Genomic DNA, 24,002 nt, shown 5'->3' on the forward strand with positions numbered 1-24,002 from the left:
ATTTGTAATTTGTAATCATAGTATTGTAAATACAGTGATAAGGTTTGTTTTGTTTGAATAAAATGATTACTACAGAACCTAACAAGGACCATTTGGTTATCAAAAAAGAGACAACGTCATTAGTCATAGTTAAGGTATATTCACACCAGGACAAAATCAAGAATAATAATTAATTACCACTGGTACGAATCAGCATTAATTCCGGAGAGTCACGATCTCACAATAGAAGCGTGGATTGTGTGTGAAACATTCACCATTACAAGAAAATACGATAGCGTTATAGATAATTAATTATAATGCTGTAAATAAGTACAATAATATACCGCCAATCAATATTTTAGTGTTTCTTAATCTGGATGTAGATTATTTACATAAATGTTTACTAAATCAATAGATCTCTAGGCTCTGTTTGTAAGTCATCCGAGTGATTTTGGACTTAATCAATAGTTATTTTTAAAATTTCATCGCCACGACAATCTCCATGTACTCCGAAAATTAAAGCCACCTGCAACAAAACTGAATGTGTATCAAGAAAAGTATCTATTGAAGTACAGGTTACGATAAAATGCGCATTTAAAAACACTATGGTTATACTTAACTAATCCACATTATTACTTAGTTTTACTGCAATTAAGGCTTTATCAGGGGCCTCATTAAGGAAAGTCTCCACATCTTTGACGGAAAACATTTTGGATTTTTTAGCTTTAAATCGATGAGACATCCTCTTCAAATACGCTATTAATTTCGACTACGTGTCCAGTTTTTCGTCGTTATTAGAAATGACTGTTGATTTTAACATTGACTAGGTACTCCATTGAGTGGAAGTTTGTTTAGTTTTGGCTAAGTACTGTAAGTAGGCCAAAAACACAGATTCTGAAAAATTCTTGACGCTTCTTGCTTAGGCTTTCATATATTTCTCCCGGGATAATGCAAGTAATAGATTATGCATCACATTTCTTGCGTCACTTCTTATACTTTCAGGAGTTAATTCTATACTTTCATTGTCACTTAAACTACTCATTTAAAAAAAACCATTAATTTCTAATAATCCGTGAAAATTGACGAAAACGCGGGCAGTAGTTCCCACGTTTTTTTTTTCTTTTCTTTTATTCAGCCGGCGGCGCGACTATGGGTCGTCGTACCAGCCAGTCTTTATTCAAACAATATTTGCGTTAGATTTATACTGAACACTAAGATGTTGCAAAGTCAAAAAGTGCGCGGATAGATAATTGTTGCGCACTATGAGATCAAAAACTCATCACTGCCCGCTAAAAGTTTCTTATAGAAAACGCCAGCAAAGGCGAACCAAGTCGACTTTTTCGAATAGATGGGATGAAAAATTATATAATGACATCAGATTGTCATTGAAGTAATAATAAGAACCTTATAGGATAGGAGATTTTTGAAAGGTTTGTAGCACTGAAGTATATAATAAAATTTTTGGATTTCGATTAGGCTTTATAAATTTGTTTACAATGTTAGGCGAGACAGTTCAAGCCACCATCTGCAATTATATTAAGCACAAATTCGGCTCAAACGAATATTACGAATATGAGTTCGAATTATAAACGAGTAAGTTATATCAGATCCTCTTGATTATTTGGCTTTGTTTTTGTCTGCATCTTTTACCGCATAAAACTCGGAGAGTTCTAAGAGGAGCTGTTCAGATTGATACCAGTATTTGCCTGACACAGTTGCGGTTTTTCCGGACCGATACGACCTAAGATTAGAAGAATTACCTTCAAGATTAGAACATAAAACCTGGTATCGCATTATAACACTAGAAATAAGGGATTGCTTGTAACTAATTTTAGTAGGCTTAATAAGCTACATAATAGCTTTAAGGGTAAATGTACACACTTTTATAATAAAGTCCCAGCCACGGTTCAGGCATTGTCTATAAATAAATTTAATTGATTTATTAAAAAATCGGTCTTTCGTATTCTTACTACTGCACAGCTGTATATCTAAGTGATCAGATAGACTGGGACCAGATTATGATTATTTTTTAAACAATGGCACTAGCAATGACAGTACAATATTGTATATTTGATTAAAAAGCGGTAGTAGTGTCTAGTATATTAGAAATGACATCAAAAAGAATTCTAAAGGAATCAATTTTGAGAAAATAAATGCCTTTTATGCCATCTCTTGGTTCTGGTTCTGTATATAGACAAAGCAATGGTGCAAACTGTCATACCAGCCATTTATTATAACAGGGTGAGATAGGAATTGTTCACGCTGACGAAATAGATGGATAGCTAGTACCTACATTAACTTCGTTTCATTCATTTGGATATTATAAAAGAGCTGACACCATTGCCAGTATTCTCAAAACATATTTATTCCAGGCTAAAATTAGTATTTAATCATTAAACAATTTATCATTGTAATGAATCAGCAATAATACTGGAGTGTCACCCTCTCGCAATAACGGCGTGGATTGTCAAACATGATCAATGACTCCCGGAGGGTCGCGCGGTAAATTGTACTAAAGGTATAGGCTGGAGTAAATGTGTTTAATGGTAAACCAGTGATTTGGAAAACTATGTTATAAATCTTAGTCAAGTTCAAGGACAGACTAAAACAAGAAACAATATTTCTTTTAAATACTGACGAGACAAGACGTTCGCTTGATGGTGATACGCCCTGCCACAATGCCGCAGTGCCGGATTCTAAAATAATTCTGTGTTTGTCCAATTTAACCCCTAAACGTCTTAAGTTTGCGCGTTTGCCACTATAAAAACCTATTCCATTAATGCCTTGCCTAGTATCGGAATACTGGGTCTCGTAATCTCGAGCGATTGCCAATTCCGCGGTCTGGAATGCAAAGCCAAACAAGCTTCGCAGAAGCTGGTAGTCATAAATAGAGCATGGCATTACTTTAAGCCGGTCCACATTCTAGCGCCTTACAAAGCGCAGGTCCGGCACATATAGAGTATTCCTGTAATCTCTAGTCTAGCGCACCCCAATACAGGTCGAAACATTTGAACGCGTGCAACGCAGAGGCGATCATCTGGTGTTCATTGTGTGTCTTTCACCGCATCTATCACGAGTAGTGTCCTGAAGAGCTGGTTGAATTCGGTTGATTGATTGGGTTCCCATCCCTCGACAGTGCGGTTTTCAAGGAACTTTCTTCCACGTAAAACAAAACTGTGGAACAAGTTTCCTTGTGCGGTTCAAAGAGAGCGCGTATACCTTTCTAAAAGTCTGGAAAACTCCTGTAACTCCTCTGGTGTTGCAAGAGAATGTGGGCGGCAGTGATGACTTAACACCAGGTGACCCGTACACTCGTTTGTCCTCCTATTCCAAAAAAAAAAACTTGCAATAATAATCCACACTTCTTATAACTGGTACTACGCAGCCAACCTAAAACTATATCAAGCAAGCTAAGTTGTTATGTGATTTATATGATGGGCTAGGAGTTTCATCATTTCATCAGTTCTTCCCTCCATGCCAAAGCCTCTTTACGATTTTCGCTTCATGATTCTTTAGTAAATAAATATATTTCTAGTTTTATTTCTTTTTACTTCCACGTTCTTGGTAACAATGGCAGTGGCAATCATATTAACAAAAGCGGTAAAATTGATTTGATATGAAACATGACATAATGATCCAAAAAATTATATTATTACGACATTAATACAAATAAGTTATAGTCTTTAATAAACCGCGAATAAGCTAATAGAGTTTCTAGTATCATATATCATAAGATATATTTCGGCCAAAGAAGGTACAATACAACCAAGCTGTGGAATGAAAATAGTTCCACGAGTTTTCTAGCTCAGTATGACAAGGATTCCTTAAAAAAACCACGAACACCGATCACAAAGCCCGGATGACAGCATTGTTTGCAAAAGAGTATACGCTGTGGTTATAAGTGCTCACTTATCATCAGTTTAACCGGTTGACCATCATCATCATTTTAGCCGGAAGACTTCCACTGTTGGACAAAGGCCTCCCCCAAAGAAGGTATCTGTCTTGTTTTAATTTGGGAGAGGTTTTGCCACAAGGCCAGGCTTGGCGATCGCAGTTGATGGTGGTGCTCTCTCGGAAAGATGCTACTGCTCATCCTCTGTTCTTTGTATCCCATAGTCGCCTCTTACAATACCCACGGGAGGATATGGGGTGTTCCAATTCTGGTGCGACACCACTCGTACTCGTTAACTAATTTACTTTACTTCCACTTTATGTCCACCTCGATCCGTTTTATCATTCTAATTTGTTCCAGAAGCTGGTGGTCGGGAGTCCCAACCAGAGGAACTGGCGCGGGATCCTCATCGCGTTGCTGGTCATCGTCCTGGTTCTGGCTCTCATCGTAACCTCCGTGGTGCTGCTCACTCCTCCTGATGAGGGGCCGCGAGTCAAGGGCAGGAGGCTCCACATACAGGACCTTATTAATGATGAGCTGGTGCCTGTGAGATGGAACGGGACATGGATTTCTGGTATGTTTATAATTTATTACTTTGTATAATATGTCGCAGACATCTTGTCAAAGCCGTCATATTACAATTTCACTGCACATTCTTTATTACAACACGCGTAATGTAACAACCCAAATTTCTAACGACACGGTGATTATTATTGAGCTGTGACGTCATTTATGTTCCAGTTTACATGGCCGACTGCTGTTAAATACATAATCTAAAGTTATATTTGATTAATTAGTAAAAATTTCTTATTATATTATGTACTTAAAATATCAAGTAAGTTATGTATTAAGCAAATATTCTCTAAATTTAGATTTAGAGAATATCCAACTTAAACTAATGAATTTTGCTTAAAATACTATTCAAGTTCCCGTACAACAAAACTATGGAATGAGCTTCCTTGTGCGGTGTTTCCAGATAAATAAGGCTTCCTAAAAGGTTGGACAGGACGATACCTAAAGGGCTAGCAACTCGCCTTTATGTCGCGGTGTTCACTTAACATCTGGTAACCGCGACAGTGCTCCTACCATAAATTTTTTAAAGCATATTCTAAAATGATTCCCAAAACTGTAACATCATAAAATGTTTCCGACAACTACATACTTTAAATTCAATCGCAACATATTGTGACGCAATTATGCTCAGCGTATTTGTGTGGCCACGAAATTAATTATGGCACCACGAGCGTTAAATAGCGAGCTTTTAATATAAGTGTTGGGACGCGTGCCAATAGTGAGCGACTTAGTTGAAATATGAATGTTTGTAGTTTAAGAGTAACGGTCTTAAACATAAATATGGTCACGAAGAAATGTGGGGCCATATTTGTAAATATATTAATAATAAACCATTTAGTATTTGACGTTTGAGTATTTTTGTTGCATCAGTTTGCATATATTTGTTATTGTTATATATGTTATTAATTGAAATGATTTGTAAATTTAATTGAAAATAAGAAATTTACAAGTTCTGTTTTGAAAAGAGCCGCTTTAGAGGATTGCTATGATGACACATGATTTCAACCGCTATGAAAGACATTCCTACCACCCCTAATATGTATAATAATATATGCTCCTGGTGTCTATGTAGTAATACGTCGCGTCGTGCGCTTGGAGTCAGAATATATTAAGGTATACTCGCACCATACTTAAGACAATCTCTTCTTTAACTATGATCGCCTGGTACCAAAACAATGTATTATGCTTCCTATTATCTCCCATGTTTATATTATGAATTGATGTGACTGCTCGTTTTACTGCCGCTTTTTCGTTTCATCGACTTTCAAATCACAACGATGATAAAGAAGTTTTCACTTCAATAGTATGCATATTTCTGTCTCATTCATTGCCGGCTTCATCCTACACATTTTTGTATTTGTGTCTCTTACCTGTCGTTTTTTCCGTTGCATCCGGTTTGCTATCACAACGATTCTTAAGAAGTTTCACTTCAAAATTGTTAAAATCTCACTACGCTCGTATGTATATACCCTACCTACTAAGCTAGAGGTCCCAGGTTCGAATCCCGGTAGGTGCAAATATTTATATGATGAATATGGATGGATGTTAGTTTCTACCTCATAGATGTTTATATGTATGTTTATGTAAGTATATAGTATTAAATATATCGTTGTCTTGCAACCAATGTGTCAATATTTTTATTATTTATGTTTTATGTATGTATGTGCGTGTACTACTGTTTATGTGAGTGTATGTATTAGTGTATATAACAGAGACAGCGGTGTGTGAGTACCGGACCGACAAACTCCTTAAAATACGTGAGCATGAGTGGCCGCCGTACTCCATCTGTCAAATGTCTGTGTATGTCTGTGTATGTATGTTATGTATGTGTACTTGTATTGGTGTATTGTGTGTGTGTATGTGTATTACAGCTTAGGTAATCTAATGCAAGACGAGGGAGCGTCATCGAGAAACAAGTCGGACATTAAAACGAAATACACTTTATCAATAAAACAATAGAGATGAAAGCAAACTCAAACTCATGATACCACGTAATTAGTTACAAGGTAAGGAAACTTTTCACTTTAGCTATTCGCTCGGAGTTGCTTACACTTTATGTAAGCCTGTCGAAGCCAATCTCTTGAACAAACAATGTTTACGTTAACGTTGTTTTGATGTTGTTTTGTTTTATGATTGAATAAATTATTCCACAGTTTCGTAAAATTTGCAAAGTAGTTAAATATTAATTTATTTCGTGGCTAAAAGATGAGTTATTGACTGAATAAATATTAAAAGTTTTAATTTAGAAAATAATTAAATGACATAGGTGAAAAGAAAAGAAATATATAGTTTTGAAAATTTTTAACGAGTTTACAAACAGACTGTAAGCCTGTTTGTCCAAACCTTATATGTCAGTAAAATAAAAAATAGTCTTACTTTCACTTTTAGCCGAGTACTAGGCATAACAAGTTTATGTTTGTTCCTCGTGTTAACATTATTAATGTTACTGTTTCTAGTGAATTCCTTAATGTGCCTTTGAACTTATAGAACATTATCAAGAATGTATTGAGATGCAACAGTCAAAATGTTTATTTCTTTAAATTTATCTCCTAATGATTCTTCAGGACCTATGTTACTACAGGTAAAACCAGTGGAAGGCTCCTTTGCACAGGATGCCGGCTAGATTATGGGTACCACAACAGTGCCTATTTCTGCTGTGAAGCAGTAATGTGTAAACATTACTGTGTTTCGGTCTGAAGGGTGCCGTAGGTAGTGAAATTACTGGGCAAATGAGACTTAACATCTTATGTCTCAAGGTGACGAGCGCAGTTGTAGTGCCGCTCACAATTTTTGAGATTTTCAAGAATCTCTGAGTAATTAAATGGGCAGGGCGTATCAATTACCAACCGCTGAACGTCCTGCGCGTCCGCTCCCTTATTTTCATAAAAAAAAAGTTATAAATATAGCGGTAATAGCCCTCTTCTGCAGCTCAAATATGGTATTAATATCGGCTGCCCTGGTTGTTGCTATTAGTCTGATTATCACACAGTTTCTGTAGCGTGTAGTAGTTTGTAGGTACTCACTTCTCGTTCAAACATTTCCCCTAATATTATACGCTCGCAACTTCATTGCTGCATTGTGCATAATTAATTTTGTAGCCATTTTGAAATTAGCTTCGAATGTTGCGGCTTGTTGAGAATGTTGTTATTGGGATGGAAATAGAAACATCGTAAACATATTTATTGCACTTATAGGAAAGTTACAAGCGGCGGCCTATAAATGCGTTTACTTTACGTGTATTAATAGATTGCTTATAATTATGATGTTTCGTTAAAATGTATAAGAAAGCTATTGAAACAAACTATAAGACCATGCAAAATAAATTATCTTACAAACAAAATAAGGGTCAGAGCTGGTCAGGGTGTAGTGTGCCAAAGAGCACTCCCCGATTTTGTAAGGTAGGTAGGGCCGTGTGTCTCGGTCTTAATTAATAATATAATCCTCTATAGTTTCCAGTGAACGCATATAAAACGTAGCATACTATCTTCCCTTTATTATTAGCTCCAAAAATTCAGACAATCAAACCTATCTATCCTTAGTTTAACTTACTAGAGGTAGACAAATTTATCCTTACCCCGGTAACTAATTTATCCCGCTTACTCACATTTCAATAACCTATTGACAGATAGCATTGGACTATAACTATATTGGACATAACTATGGATAGATAAGATCTTCTCATTAAACGGTGACAGCAATGTATCCATTACTAGAGATACGTCTTGAAAACGGCCGTATGTCACAATACAGTAAACTATCACTGCATAAAAGAAAGAGTGTTATTGGTATTAAATCTAAGTGCTTTGTCAGTTACTTTGTTTATGTAATATTACAAATCATTATTCGATAAATTTTTAAATCATCCGCACATAATTCATGTACAGAATCAATAAAATTTTTAGACATATGGTTGATAAAAAGTGTAAATGGTAAGGGGCCTAAATGCGAACCTTGGGGGACGCCAGAATGTTTGCTGAAATTTAATGGAAATTATTAGACTGAGTTTAACAGTCGTCGGTCGATGTGAAAAATAATATGTTAACCATATATAAGTAAATTAGTACAAATATGTAGTTTAGGTAAGCAGAAGTGTAATATTTGATATGGTTTATTTCTATGGTATACACAGATGAAAAATATATGCAATGGTATATATAGTATGACTACACCAGCAGACATCACGATCTTAGAACTATTAAAGCCAAATCGTAGATAACACTCGAAGAATATTAACAAACTGTGACCGAAATATACTTCTATTAATATAAAATTTAAATATAAAATCTCAACATAAATCTATCTTCAAACAACTCAAACACCCCCGCAGAGAAAACCATTAAATTTTATGACGTCAAAAATAACTGAGGAACAAAAACATTTGATTTCGACCGCAAGTATTCTCAGACAATAAAACGTTTTAATTGTCAAGATAATAATATCATGAAGATTTCTTTTGTAGCTTTCTCCAAAGCCCGTGGATTTCTTCATTGCTCGTGAAGGCGACTTATGAAATTTATAAATGGAAACGAATTACTGTTGTATTGCTATGGATGTTGATATTTTAATGATTGAAAGGCTTGTTTGTAACTATATCTTTTTATGGATATCTGATGTTGAGAGACTGCCATCTATACTCTCTTGCATCCATATTCTCTTGCAACACCAGAGGAATCACAGGAGCGTTGCTGGCCTTGTAGAAAGTTGTACCCATATCATTCGAAGGTAAAAATGTCATATCATCCTAAAAACGCCGCATAAGAAAGCTCTCCCTAGATTTGGTTGTAAGTGGCAAAAAGTTCCTTGAAAAACATGTGGGGGAACGCTCCACATCCATAAGGTGAGGATGGAAGAAGCGGAAGTGAAATCGGGTCAAACGGATCTCCGGAGCTCTGTCCGTGATAAATACGGTACAAGATGCACCACGCAAAATGAGAGATGAGATCGCAAGTGATAGTCGTTGATAGAGCATTGAATCTTCGATAATTAGAACAACTCTGGGTTGCATGGGGTCAATGGTCCGAGCTGATACTCGGGTGTACTATACAAGAGGTGAGAGCAATACTTCAACCAGACCCGCGCTTTGTGCAACGCTACTCGTAGAATGTGGACTGGCTTGAGATCTTGCTCTATTGAGACCCCGAGTTTTTCGAAGGTTATTTAAAAATGCCTTTCAGATGACCGGGGATTTGCGATCGCTTGTGATTTTGAGACCCAGAATTTCGATACTAGGTGAGGCATTTAGGGGATTAGTATCGAATAGTAGTGATACAACAAATGGGCTTTACTGCTTAACACAGAAACTTAAAAATTCTGTGGGTTAAGAGTTCTCAAGAAGGTGCTTGAGAGAAGATAAAAGTGTCTTCTGGCATAGTCAAGTCAAGTCAGGGCAGTAAAGTTCTCCAATGGCTACCACGTTCTAGAAGATGCTGTGTTGGTAGGCCAATACAAGATTGACCAAGATCCGGGTCAACATAGCCGGAATAGTTTGGATGAGGGCAGGATCGATCGTCATGGAGATCTTTGGGGGAGGTCTTTGTTCAACAGTTAACATTATTTTTTTAAGGCTAAATGATACGTACTGAAGATTACACTGCATCCAATAACTTTGATGGTTGCACCTTCTGGCTATTCCTTGTGATTTTTTGATTATTTGCTGGCTGGCTTAGCTTGTATAGCCCCTTTTATGAAAAAAAAAAACAATATATTGATATTAGCACTCGTACGATTTAAAGAACAATATGACATCTTCTCGCATACTTTTGAATCTTCTGCAGTGTCTATCTCACTAGCATATTATGATGGGGTGATCATCCGTTTTCCGGGTGACTGCAGCTGCTAAGAATTAAGCTGCGCTATCCGATCAGAAAATATTGCTCACACAGTTTCGCGAAATACAATGAATTTTGAAACTCAAGTTTTTTTTAATTATCCATATTTATTTTCTTTAGATATATTCTTAAGTTCCTTCAAAAACTCCTTAAAATGCTACAAAAATTTATATATCATACTGTATAAATATAAATTTGATCAATTTACCGTTCCTAAGAGGCTTTCCAGGTACCTATACTTTACTTGTTACTCTCGGTAATGGCACTTACGTCCCCCAAGAGCTCTCAAACTTTCTTTTACCTGTTGAACGAACGAAATTGATCTTTATGATACGCGACGAGAACACCCAACTCATTATGTTATCCTAGTATTATTTTAGGAATATTGTCTATCAATTATACTTGAATTGTTTTATACAGACTTATCCCTTTTTTTGTCGAAATAGGCAGATGTAATTAGTTAGAAATTCTGCCACAGATTTACTGCAAGTCGCTAATGAGTCCCATTGATCATCATATTCGACTACGACTATTACTTGACCATAATTACTATGTTATGGTAGATGACTTAAATAATATCCGGATAGCATAAAAAAGATTCGGCCTAGTATCGTTAATTTACTCCTAAGAATTGAAGAGTTCCGATACTTTGTCATGGATTCCGTAATCAGAACCTAACCAAACTCTCACCAAACTATCTTTTAAGTATATCCTTTCCAATTAAAAAAGAATCATCAAAATCGGTTTTCTCATGGATACTATTGTCAGATCTGGACCAAATTAAAATGGATTGTGTTTACGTGGATACACACGGAAAGCACCAGCTATCAAATAAAAAAAAAAGAATTATCAAAATCGGTACACCCAGTCGAAAGTTTTGAGGTAACAAACATAAAAAAACATACTGACGAATTGAGAACCTCCACCTTTTTTGACGGCGGTTAAAAAATTAATAATAACTTTTGTTACAAATTTAATTTTTATAAGAGTTAATTTCATAATTTGTAATTTTCTATCCAAGTCTAGCTTTTTTTCATAAAATGTCCCTCTTATTTCCGCGAAACAGTATATTTTGAAAAAAACTAATAACAAAATTTATATTTTGTTGGTTACACAAAATGAACGGATTCTTGAAGTTTCCTGCAAAATAATTATTGTTCTCAACTGTCTAACTTTGTTCTTGTTGTTGGTGTTATTTTGTTAATTAATATTTACGTCATAACTTGAAAATAAAATGCAATGAACAAACCTTTGAACTTCACTTTCGTGAGGTATTATACATTTGTAACAAGTATATGGTGTATAAAGCTTGTTGTTTATAGCTTGTTAATTGAATAATAGGACATACTAACCCCCTTATTCATAATAGTGCGCTAACTTAAAGCATTGCTAATTCTCACTCTGTCTTCTTCTATTGACCTAAGTCAGAATGTGAAAAAATACTCCTTAGCAGCTGTTTAAAGTTAGCGGACCATTATGAATAAGGGGATAAAGCTTCATCGGCGTAATAAGTAGATCCATTAACTCTCCCCTTTTCGGATTCGGACGGAAGATGCTTTAAATCCCTTGGACAGCATTCCGCACCAACCAATCCATCCTTCACACTCTAGGTGTAAAAACCAGTCTCTGTTTCATCTGCCACCGTAGAATCTTAGATTTACATATCATCAGAAAAGATGGCCACAACCTCGAACAACTGATGGTTCATGGGAAGGTAGACGAACGACGCCCGAGTGGTCGCAGCCCTATAAGATGGTCTGACCAAATCCGCACATCTCTGGACTCATGACGCACTGCACGTAGCACTTCCTATCATGTGATTCTCATGCCTGTTTGCCTCTCTTAAATAAAAAAAAAATGCTTCTCAACAGAAAAATCTGCCGCTGTGGAACAAACCTGGGTGAAATCCTGTGCAAAGAAACCTCTCACATGAAAAAATAAGTTTAGGAAGATTGCGCTTCGCTGGGCGAATTTTAAAAGGAAATAAATTAAATTTTATTCATATTATTACATATGCAATAAAAAAAAGTAAGCTATATACCATCTAGGATAAATTTCGCATCGAATGGTGGCAGTTTCATGTCGATACGATCAGTGGTTTAGGCGTGAAAGAGCCTCAAACAAAGATCATTTTCATTATATATATATAGATGTTAGCTAATTCCATACAGTTCTATTTTATTTCAAACATAAAATATTCACAAAACAAGGTATTCTTCACACCGTAGCACTCACAATTAAGGTAAACGTACCAATTAACGTTAGCTAACGATGCGCCGGAAAGTTGAAGCTAAAGGCATACAGTGCTGTGAATAATTAAGCAGGGGTAGACCGGAAATCTGCCGACCCTAGAGTTCGCATCGCTGCTTTTTCAAACCTTTGATAAATTTATGAATGCCGGGTACAATAAAGCTGTTGAGTACCTACTAGGTTAAGTGAAATTACAGGAATGTATATTTCTAGTTAGAAAAGAAATTTAGCCGACCATAGTTAGATTCGCAGCCTTGCTTTTGATTACGTTTTGTACAAATTTATGTTTGCCTAGTCATGGCCTTAAAATATAATTGGGCCGGCATTTTGTGAACATGTTGATTCCACAGAGTGCATTGTAAGACACTGAAAGGTCATTCCAGCCAGCGAAACTCTCTAAGAAAAGAGTGCTTGTATGAAACGTGCAGTCATTGATAGATTGACAGATGTCAAATGCACTGCACGTTTCATACTAAACTAAATTTCAATTTTTGAAGTAAAACTTCTTTAGGCGTGACTTGGGGTAACTGAGAATATTTTTCTGTCGGAAGTAACGTTAGTACTTCCGGCAAGTTAATTGAAACAATTTTTAACCATTATAATTTAATGGTTTAAAAAAATTGTTTCAAATTGCTCACTAATATTTTCTGACAATCTGCGAGTGTATTTGTTTATTTAAGACTACTTTTGTAATAAATAAAAGTTCTCAGTCTGAGGTTTGCGACATTCGTTAATTTTTCTTCGTCTATTGGACAGGCAAAAGGTTCGAGCCCATACAGCCATATTCGTTAATATTCAATAACAACGTTATATTAATATGTGTTATAATAATAATTTAATCTTCAGTTTCTTATTATTTTTATTCAATTATTTATTAATAACACGGCTTTAATTAAAATAAGTATATAATTAATGGTATAAATTAAGAATATTAGTTATATACTGGATGTCCTAGACTAGGTGGGACAAACAAGGGCAAACGAAAATAACATATTTTGTCTATGAGCTTCCAGATAAGCAAAAAAAAGTATATATATGTATCTGTTAATTATTCCTTACGTTAATTATATTTCTTTTTAAATATAAGAATATGGATTACAATGTGAAATCGTACAATAAACATTTATAATGAAAGAGCCTGAGGCTGTTCGCTTTATTCCCAGTCCGTGGTGTCATTGAGAAAATCGTTAATGCTATAGTAACCTTTCCCACACAAACGTTTTTTAACAATTCTTTTGAATTTCCTAACACATTTGTTTTGTATATTTTGCAGAAGCATATACAACGCCCAACAACATATAGGAAGTTGTTTCACTCGAAAATAGTTTGAGAACCGCATCGTAACTGATGACGTAGTCTTGGAACAATCACGTGATCCAACTGTCACGGGAAGTTGAGAATAAAGGAAATAAATAAAAGAAAGTTGAGAATATTTTGTGTAGTATATTATTATACTATGGTATTAGATAGGTAAAATAAATTGGTAATATCTTCAATCGCAGTTGATTTACGATCTCAATCCTTTTGATTGACAGTAACATTGTATACGATATTTATTTATCAAAGGCTTAACAAACGATTGATTTAAAAAAAAATATCGAACGTTCGATGGGCTTAAAAAACACCTTCGATAAGCATTTTATTACGAATAAGCTGGTACATACGAATATAACTTTATATACAGTTATGTCTGTGACGCGAGTTTTAATGTTGGTATCGGGTATCCTTCCTAAATTAAACATCGCGTGAAAAAATTTTCACTTCAAGTAGCTCACATCTTGTAATATTTTGACAATATTTTTAACTTTGTATTATTTAAAAACTCTTGAATATTTCCGCACATGACCTAGATACAGTACAGAACCGATTGAACAAACACTGAGCTGGTTGCATGTAGGGTTGTCAAAAAAATAGCCTCTTTAAATTATATATAATTTATAGATTACATTATAAAGAATTAACAAAGTGATGAGGTTAAAATATAGTCAGGTACCCTATCCGCATCTAACTATGTATAAAGTTTAGGTATACAATGCTTTTCCGTTGTCGTCAAGAGTCGAGTTGGAGGCAAAAAGAGCGCAAAGTTGATCTGCTTTCTCTTTTGCCGCATGGGCCAGGGTGTCATGGAAGGCTGGTTGAAGTTACCAAGAGCAGCTTTCAACACCGTCCAGAATTTGCGTGTTCCAGTCGAGTAACTGCAAAGATGCTCGCTGAATTTGAAAACGTGCTACGATTTCGCACGGACCATTTGCCGCTTAAAAAAATCTGGAGGCACGGTTATATTTCCTCTTTAGAAAATTGCAGTTCAACCCAAGTACGATACGCGTTTTTTGTAGTCCACATACGGGAGCCGCGTTCACGACTCAACTTACTGGGACAAACCATACGCCAATTCAAAATAATGTACAGATCGTCCTGTGTAGTCTGTGGTACGTGACCCATGCCAGTCTGCATTGTGCCCGTTGAAATTATCCAAGACTACGATTTAAGCGGAGGGGATGTGTGCAAGCACGTCGTTAATTTTCACTTGAACGCAGCCCATGAGATGATCCGTATCTGCGTTACCACACGCTTAGATGCGGACGTGGTCATCAAAGTCTACACAGATAGATATTCTCCTTAACGTACACACATACCCCGGCATGAGGCATAAAATTATGCCAAACTTTGTACCCGGGGTACATTAAATATGATGTATCGCTAGGTTGAGATATCTGCGTCTCCGTCAGAAAACACAAGGCTTCCTGCACCGTCTCAAGGTGCAGGCAAATCCACCACCAGGTGGACGGTATTTAAATTGGAGTGGATTCCCCTAATGTTTCAAAAGTCCACAATAAGCGTGGAGCAGGGTGCCGTATTACTGCCTCATTTGTCCTCGGACATGCGCGGTCCGTGCCCTCCCCAGAATACGACGGGCGGCCCGAGAGGGAGGAATTCTCCGACTCTGGTAGAGCCGGTACCCTCCTGGGGTAAAATATGTCATATTCTGGTGGATGGCCTCCGGTATTCCACACTAACCTATGCAAAATAGCGGCATAGGCCGCTATTTTACGACGTTATTCTGTGCGAGTGTGGTAATTAACCCGGACGAGTCTGGCCCGATTATGCTTACGTCATAAGACGACTGCATGGCTCTCCCACTTCTAAGGTTAGGTTCACGTTCGGGTAAATTCGGCTCTTTTTGACTAAGGGAGACTCGAGAGGAGACTACTCTCTCTGCGATGACGTCTGCGTAAACGCTATGAGCAACAAAAATTTAATTAAATCTATTCAGTAGTTTTAATGTTTTGCCTAGACAGTATGACGTCTGCGTAAACGCTATGACCAACAAAAATTTAATTAAATCTATTCAGTAGTTTTAATGTTTTGCCTAGACAGTAGACACTAACAGAAAAACAGACAAAAAAATATATTAATTACTTTTTTTGTTTAGGTATTATTTGTAGAACACTCGTTGACGCTGTAACTTAACACCTATTTATACATGACATAATGAAATCGTAACAAATTAACATTCTACATTTTTTCACTTGATGGGTGTTGTTCCAACAATACCAAATTCATTAAAGTAGTTTATACAATTTATCTGTTTCTCCCTTTCTCTGTTTGGTACGTATGTAAGTACTTAGATTTAATTCTAATTTTGCATGAATATAATAATTGCTTGTTATTAACAAGCAATTATAAACAAGAGGTCGTGACAACAAGTGGAAGACGTCGCGGGCAGTAGCTAGTAATAGTCATAACAGAATAGATTATACAATATTAAATCAATTTAAACTTTCATAAAATATTATAACATGTGACAAGTGACAACCCTAATTGCACTCCGTGAGCTTCAATATGTTTTGCTCGAATGCGTTGTAAACAAAGGCTAACTGCAATTTATTTGAATGTGGGCCTCGGTTTGAATCAATGCGTCAATTTTATGAAACTTTATAACGTTCACAGCTTCCTGGGTACACTACAGGCTGACGAGCGGTCATTTCTGAAACGGTCCGACCTATTTGAATAGTACTTTCATGTCTGTATCTGCTTAAAAAGCAGAAAATAAATAGGGAATTCGCGCAGCAATTTAAAGCTCACAAAATTGTAAACAAAACTTAAATCAATTGTTGGTTTTCGACTAAAGTGTCACACCACATCTACGGAGCATGACAAATCCTGCCATGAGAATTTAACCACAGAACAAGAAAGAGTGTGTTTTTCAGTTTTAAAATACCCCTAAAGGGGATAAAAAGGTCCCATGTATAGAGTCATGTGTGACCCAAAAAATTAAAAACGGATAAAGCATAAAATAATTCTAATTGAAACGTAAAACTAAAGAGAAAATCTATTTATTATTATTAAGTTATTTATACTCTTACTTACTTACATTATTTCAAGATTATCTCATACTCCCAACTTAAAGGCCGGCAATGTATTTCTTGCCCCCTGGTGTTGCGAATGTCCATGGGCGGTAGCCTCTTGCCCATTTTCCTCTCTTATAATATAAAAAGTCGGTATTTTTGTTATTTAATCCGGTCTTAATTAAATTTTAATGTCCTACTTTAAAATAGTTTTGTCAGAATGTGTAATGCCGCTATAAATTTATAGCTATAAACAAAAATCAAAATGGCGGTTTCCATATTCACTAATATTGTTGTATTTTACTATAGTATTGTTGGTCTCTCGCACTCATTGTCTCATCGCGCACAAATAATTTTATTTGTATATACGCTAGTATTTATATCAATTCTATGACAAGTGCTACGATTGTTAGATTTCTTTCTTTTCAATTATTATTCTCTTTATTACAATTTCATCTTATTATTATTATGTTCTTTTAAAATAATATGTGAAACATGTGATTAGGGTTGGCACTTGCCTATGGTTGATTTTGGCACGGCTTAATAAGATTTACTTTTAATTATCTAACATGCTGTATATACTAACATAGACAATTGAATGACGTGTTATTGTTACAGCGGACGAGTTTGTATATCGTGACGTGTGGGGAGGAATCAGTCTTATGTTTGCGGCCAACCAAACTTCCAAGACCTTGATGCCCAACACTACGTTTGTAAGTATAAGTTATCTTAGTATTTTTTTTTACTGGAATTTAAGACAAAAAATGAAGATACGAGTCATCTAATACGGCTATTCGTGAGGTATTTTGTATTGCACGTCTCATAAGCGTAGTGTTGAGATAGTGATCTACTCCCGACATGTCGAAATAATTTCTCGAAACTGAAATTGATTTCGAATTGAAAAATTCTTTTAGCGCGGTACGCTTATTTTTAGATGAGATAAAATCACTGGACTCGCGACACCGTCACGAGACGCAACTATAGTATGTGCATATATGCATGTACATATAGCAGACCGCGAACGCGCCTAGATAAATAAAATGTAGATATATTATTATTATATATTTTTTGAATAAATTTTTATTATTTCCTATTTTAGTTATAATGAACCTATAGTTTCTATATTAGATTGTAATAATTTTATTGATAATGATGATGATACAAGAGTTGTCGAATTTGTTAATTATGATACATAAAAGAATATTGAATGTAATATTAATGTTTCAATTACCCTAGTACCCATCTAAAAATGTCTAACGCGCCAAAATAAGTTTTCACTTCTATTTGGCACTCCCGAAGTGCAACCCTATTTTTTTTTAAATCGCACTTATAGGTTAATTTGAGTGTACTTATAAGTCTGTGAGGTAAATAAAATATATTTCAATAACAGTTATTCGGATTAACATAGTAAATAATAACATTTAAAATAATAATAATTTCTTGACGTCCGTGTGTATGTGTTGTGTCTTAGATCTCATATTTTAAAACAAGTATTATAAAACATATAAACTCAATCCATACTCGTTGAAATAATTAAGTCCACGTTCCAATTTTCAACGATCATTGAAATGGCATCAAAAGCGTTACGATCATATTGTGTTGAGCTATTTAAGCGCGGTCGCACACATACACGATATCCGATTCTATTTACCAACTTGTAAAAAGAAAATAGCATCAACCACAGCACATGTTGGGAAATATTTCGTTTGGAATTAATGACAGTTTTAATTTTATGTAGTCATAGTATTGTAAATATGGTTATAAGATTTGTTTTGTTTGAATAAAATATCTATTATCCAAATGTTTTGAGTTTTCTTTAGTGTTAATGTATTTATTTTATTTATTTATTAAGGACAATCAACGGGTTACAATTAATCATTATTAAACTAAACAAAATGAGGTACTTACATATTAATTGTTAAATTGTAGACCCGCTTAGAGATTGCCACAGCTTGCAAAAGAGATACTAGTTAGAAGCAGAAAAAACGAAAAAGAAGAGGGACAAGATATTATAAGATCCAACAAGCTGTAACAGTCAACTAACTGGTTCTAGAACAATGAACAAATAACACACAATTAGAGCTAACATAAAAATAAAACCAAAAAACACTAATAATAAAATTTTATAAATCTAGTACAATGAACAAATAACACAAATTAGAGCTAAGATAAAAAAAAAAAAAAAAAACTAATAATAAAATTTTCAAAATCTAGTACAATGAACAGATAATACACAATTAGAGCTAACTTAAAAATAAAATCAAAGAAACCTAATAATAAGATTTTCAGAAACCCAAATACAAATAAAATGAAATAATACGAAATACTCAAAAGATACTAAACCATTTCGTCACTATATTGTGAATGAAAGTGGTCCGTTATCTTTTTTTTTTAATTTAGGAAAACTATCACCTACTATATCAATGTCGAGAACTTTATTTATGCTATTATATAAAGTTAACATCTTATTGATAGGTGCTGAGAGCCCTAGGTTTATTTTTGAGATGCCAGCTTTGAAAGGCATATAGTTTATAACACGACTATACGGTCGTGGAATTCTTACAGATATTTTGTAAAGTAAGTCAGACGCATCTAAGCCTTCATTGAGAAGTCTATGTAAAAACATAGGTCTAATAGTTTTCTACGGTCTTACAGAGTCAATAAGTTATAGTGTCGGAGTCTGGAATAGTAGCTAGAATTTATATTACATAACTTATCGCCAAAACTTACATAGTGCAGAAAGCGCTTTTGGATACGTTCAGTTCTCATAGAATGTGTATTATAGTGAGGATTCCAGGCAACTGAAGCATACTCAAGAATACTCCTGGTAAGAGCGTTAAACAACAATAATTTAGTGTTCGAATTCCGAAAGCCTTTGGAGCTACGCCTAATGAACCCAGTGATCTTTGATGCTTTCTTACATACATATGTAAGAAAGCATCAAAGATCACAGATCATAACAATACCTAAGTCTCTAATATAATTTACATTTTGAACATCATGGCCTATATATGGCATACTATATACGAATTGAATTGGATGAACTTTTTTATGAAACGAAATTACGATAGCATTTATTATGATTTATTACCATTATATTAGCAATACACCAGCGACTTAAACAATTTAAATCATCCTGCAACAAGTAGGAGTTGATCGCACTAAACGCTTTCAGGTCATCGGCGTAAAGCAAAATTTCTGAGTTAACAAAGCAGTTTACAATGTCATTGATAAATATGTTAAAAAGCACCGGACCAAGAATGGATCCCTGGGGCACTCCAGAACGCGCCGTGTAAGAAATAGAAGATTCGAAACCACCCAAAACTACTGTCATATGTCTGTCTCTTAGGTAAGAGGCAAACCAGTTAACAATATTTCCGACGAAACCGTAATACTTTAGCCTGTCAATAAGAATGTTATGGTCGACTAGGTCGAACGCTTTAGAGAAATCAAATCAAACTAATTTTTTTTAAAGAGCGGTACTTTAAAAAAATGTATCCCATTATGCCAAATTTTGGCGAGTCAGTTGGAATTAACACTAAAGAAAACTCAAAAAATTTGGATAATTATGGATTTCCGCAAAGTAACAACTACTTCAAACAATTTTCAAAATATCTATCATTGAATTGACTGTATTAGTACTGTTTTTTTTTTAAATAATGGAAGTGATGAGACAACCACTCAGTAACATCCGCAAAACCAGGAGTCAAAAGATGCGTATTACCTTTAAGGTGTTAGTATGCTAGGCTTGAAGTTCCCTAAGACGTATCGGTTCGGAAAAACTGCAAACGGTAATTGTTTTCATGGAGTGACTGTGCATAAAGCTTCTCGCGAGACGCGCGGTATTAAAATACTAGTCTTCAACATGATGCAGATGGAATTGGAAAATAAGGTCTGTCTCTGGACACTGTCAGTGATATACAGGATGTAATAGTTAAATGTGACCAGGTAATTACCTGGTCACATTTAACTATTACATATAAATACTATTAATTACGCAATAATTATTGCGTAACTATTACAGACAAAAAAAAGCGGCCAAGTGTGAGTCGGGCTCGCCCATGAAGGATTCCGTAGTATTCAAATTGAAATATTTTTATTCAAAATAGGATGTGACGTCACTTATTAAAAGTCAAAAACTACCACCAGTTCCAAAACGAATGCCTCAGACCTGAGAAAAATGGGCGCAACAAACTCAGCGGGCATCGAAAAAATATGTTTAAAAAGTAATATTGTTCAATTAAACTTATTATTTAATAGCCTGTGGGCGGTCACCCAAATCCCAATTAGTGGTATCATTAAGAAAGTCATTTATGTTATAGTAACCTTTACCACACAAACGTTTTTTAACAATTCTTTTAAATAACGTAATACTTTTCTTTTGAACATTTTCTGGTATCTTGTTGTAAAAGAGTATACATCGCCCCACCATAGACTTACTAACACGACTTACCGAGTAGTAGGCATTATAAGTTTATGTCTGTTTCTGGTGTTAACATTATGGTTATGACAGTTTCTAGCAAATTCACTTATGTGCCTATGAACATACATTATATTATCAAGTATATATTAAGAAGCAACAGTCAAGATGTTAATTTCTTTGAATTTTGCTCTCAATGATTCTTTAGAACCTAGGTTATAAATATCGCGAATAGCCCTCTTCTGCAGCACAAATATTGTATTTCTTGCTCCATAGCAATATACCATAGGACATAATTCTATGGAAATAACTAAAGTATACTAGTCGGGCCGTATCTATGTCAGTTAATTGTCTACTCTTTTTAACCGCGTATGCTGCAGACCTAAGTCTGTTCGCCAATCCTTCAATATGGGGGGGGGGGGGGCATGTAATTTGGAATCTAGAGTTGTGCCAAGAAATATAGCAGATTCCAACGGTTTTATGACCTCTCCGTTTAATAAAACACTTGCATCTACATTTTTGATATTTGGTAGAGTAAATTTTATATATTTCGTTTTCTTGCTATTTAACAATAGGTTATTAGCGCTAAACCAGTACACGATGTCGGATAGAATATCATTGACTTCATCATATATAGCTCGGTTTCTTTTCACTTTGAAAATCAGTGAAGCGTCGTTCGCAAACAATACTACCTTATGTTTTTTTCTATAAGATTAGGAAGCTCATTTATATAGATAAGGAAGAAGAATGGTCCAAGAATAGACCCTTGTGGTACCCCCATACTGAGACGAGTCCCAGGAGATCCCCTGTCATTCACGTCGACCTTCTGAATTCTATTGTTTAGATGTGAAGTCAGAAGATCGAGCGCAATTCCTTTCATGACATAGTGACATAGATTCCTGACCAGCGTTGAAAGTTGAACATAATCAAAAGCCTTAGATAAATCACAGAAGATGCCAAGTGCATTCTGCGATTCCTCCCTGGCATTCAAAATATTCTTAATTAGCTCAACACCTGCATCCGTTGTTGAACGTCCCCTAGTAAAGCCAAATTGTTTTAAATGAAGTAACTTATGAGAGTTGAAGTAAGTCAGCATTTGGCTTAAAATTGATATTTTAAAAAAATTTACAAAGGGTCGGCAAAACCGACACAGGACGATAGTTATTCGGGTCAGAAGAGCATCCCGACTTAAACATTGGTGTAATTTTACTATGTTTTAGAAGATCAGGAAACACGCCACGATTAATACAATTATTGAAGACTTGCAAGATATGGTGCTATGACATCAATTATTTAACTTATTATTTTAACAGAAATGCCCCATGATTTTTTTAATTTCAGTGTTTCACAAATCCCGCAGGAACCATGTATTTTTCCGGGATAAAATGTAGCCTATGTACTTTCCCAGGCTCTAGTCTATCGCTGTACCAAATATTATCAAAATCGGTTCAGTAGCTCCGGCGTAAAACCGTAACAAACAAACTTATATTCACATTTATAATATATATAATGTATGCTCAATGTTACATCTCGACAGTAAAAATGAGCGTCAGTAGATGAACGGAAAACCACGTTAGTAAATATGTATGTCGTCAACTACATCTTATTAAATGAAGTAATATTAAGAAACATAAGACATTTATAATCTTAGTCATCTTGAATCTAGGAAACTGTATAAAGAGATGAATGTTATAGCAGTGCCATGTCAATTCATTTACGAAAATATTATTTATGTACAGAAAAACCTAAATCTCTGAAAAAATTGTGAAAGACATCATTTTAATACTAGAAATAAGAACTGACGTTTAGATTGTCTAAAGTACGTTAATCTTTTATGCGGCACTGTGTCAAATGTTATTTATTTATTTATTTATTTTATGTGTTTATTTATTTATTTACTGATAATCCAACAGCTTTATATAACATTACAATACACTTACAAAGATCTTAAAGATATCTTTACAAATATGCCAATTTAGGGTCTAGAATTATAATAACAAAACTTTAATATGATTATTATGCTAGTAATATTACGTACCTACGTTAATAATAATAGTATGTAAGAGGCGTGTGTGTATGTGTGTATGTATAAGTGTAGGTGAGTGAGGGTGTGGGTGATTAAGTGTTTTCGTGTCTATGTTATATAATTTTAGTTTTCGTGTGAATTAAAAGTATTAAGATTTCGTGTAAAAAGCGTTGTTTATACATTGCAACAATGTCAGCACCTGTGTACTCACTATTATACAATTTTATCATACATTTTAAAATACTGTTCTGGACATAATTTGTAGTTACTTGGGGGACGTGAAACAAGGTAGTGTGACGGGTTGTATAGTCCGGTACACTTGGGTATATAGATTCCAATAATTCCGAACAATCTATCAGGTTATTCCATAACATATGGAGTAACAGTAAATCGCAATTTTGTAACCGTATAAACAGAGGTTATATTCTAAAGCGTACGCAGACATTGTCTTAGGTGTCGAAATGAGAATAATAATAAAATTCCTGATGAAATATTGCAAACTAAAGAAAATAAAATTTAAAACATGTATTGATAATACACTTTATGAGTAGTTCTTTTTTCGCTATTGTGACATACCTTCCTGGCCAGCATTGAATGTTGATCTCAATCAAAAGCCTTAGATAAATCACAGAAGATACCAAAGTAGATTCTCTGATTCCTCTCTGGCATCAAAGATATTCTTGAT

The 24,002-nt window shown here is 34.9% G+C and overlaps 1 protein-coding gene across 2 annotated transcripts in view; it reads left to right on the forward strand.

The window, feature by feature from the left end:
* The window catches only part of LOC126970970 (inactive dipeptidyl peptidase 10), a 193,052-nt gene that overhangs the window by 85,821 nt on the left and 83,229 nt on the right, over window positions 1-24,002 (forward strand). Inside the window, exons 3-4 of one of the 2 annotated variants that reach the window (XM_050817125.1) lie at window positions 4,232-4,445; window positions 17,490-17,584. In XM_050817125.1, the coding sequence (XP_050673082.1) occupies window positions 4,232-4,445; window positions 17,490-17,584 (309 nt within the window). The remainder of the gene's footprint in view (window positions 1-4,231; window positions 4,446-17,489; window positions 17,585-24,002) is intronic. The other variant, XM_050817126.1, reaches the window with a different exon arrangement.

Source organism: Leptidea sinapis, chromosome 22, assembly GCF_905404315.1.
Source record: "Leptidea sinapis chromosome 22, ilLepSina1.1, whole genome shotgun sequence".
NCBI classification, from domain to species: domain Eukaryota; kingdom Metazoa; phylum Arthropoda; class Insecta; order Lepidoptera; family Pieridae; genus Leptidea; species Leptidea sinapis.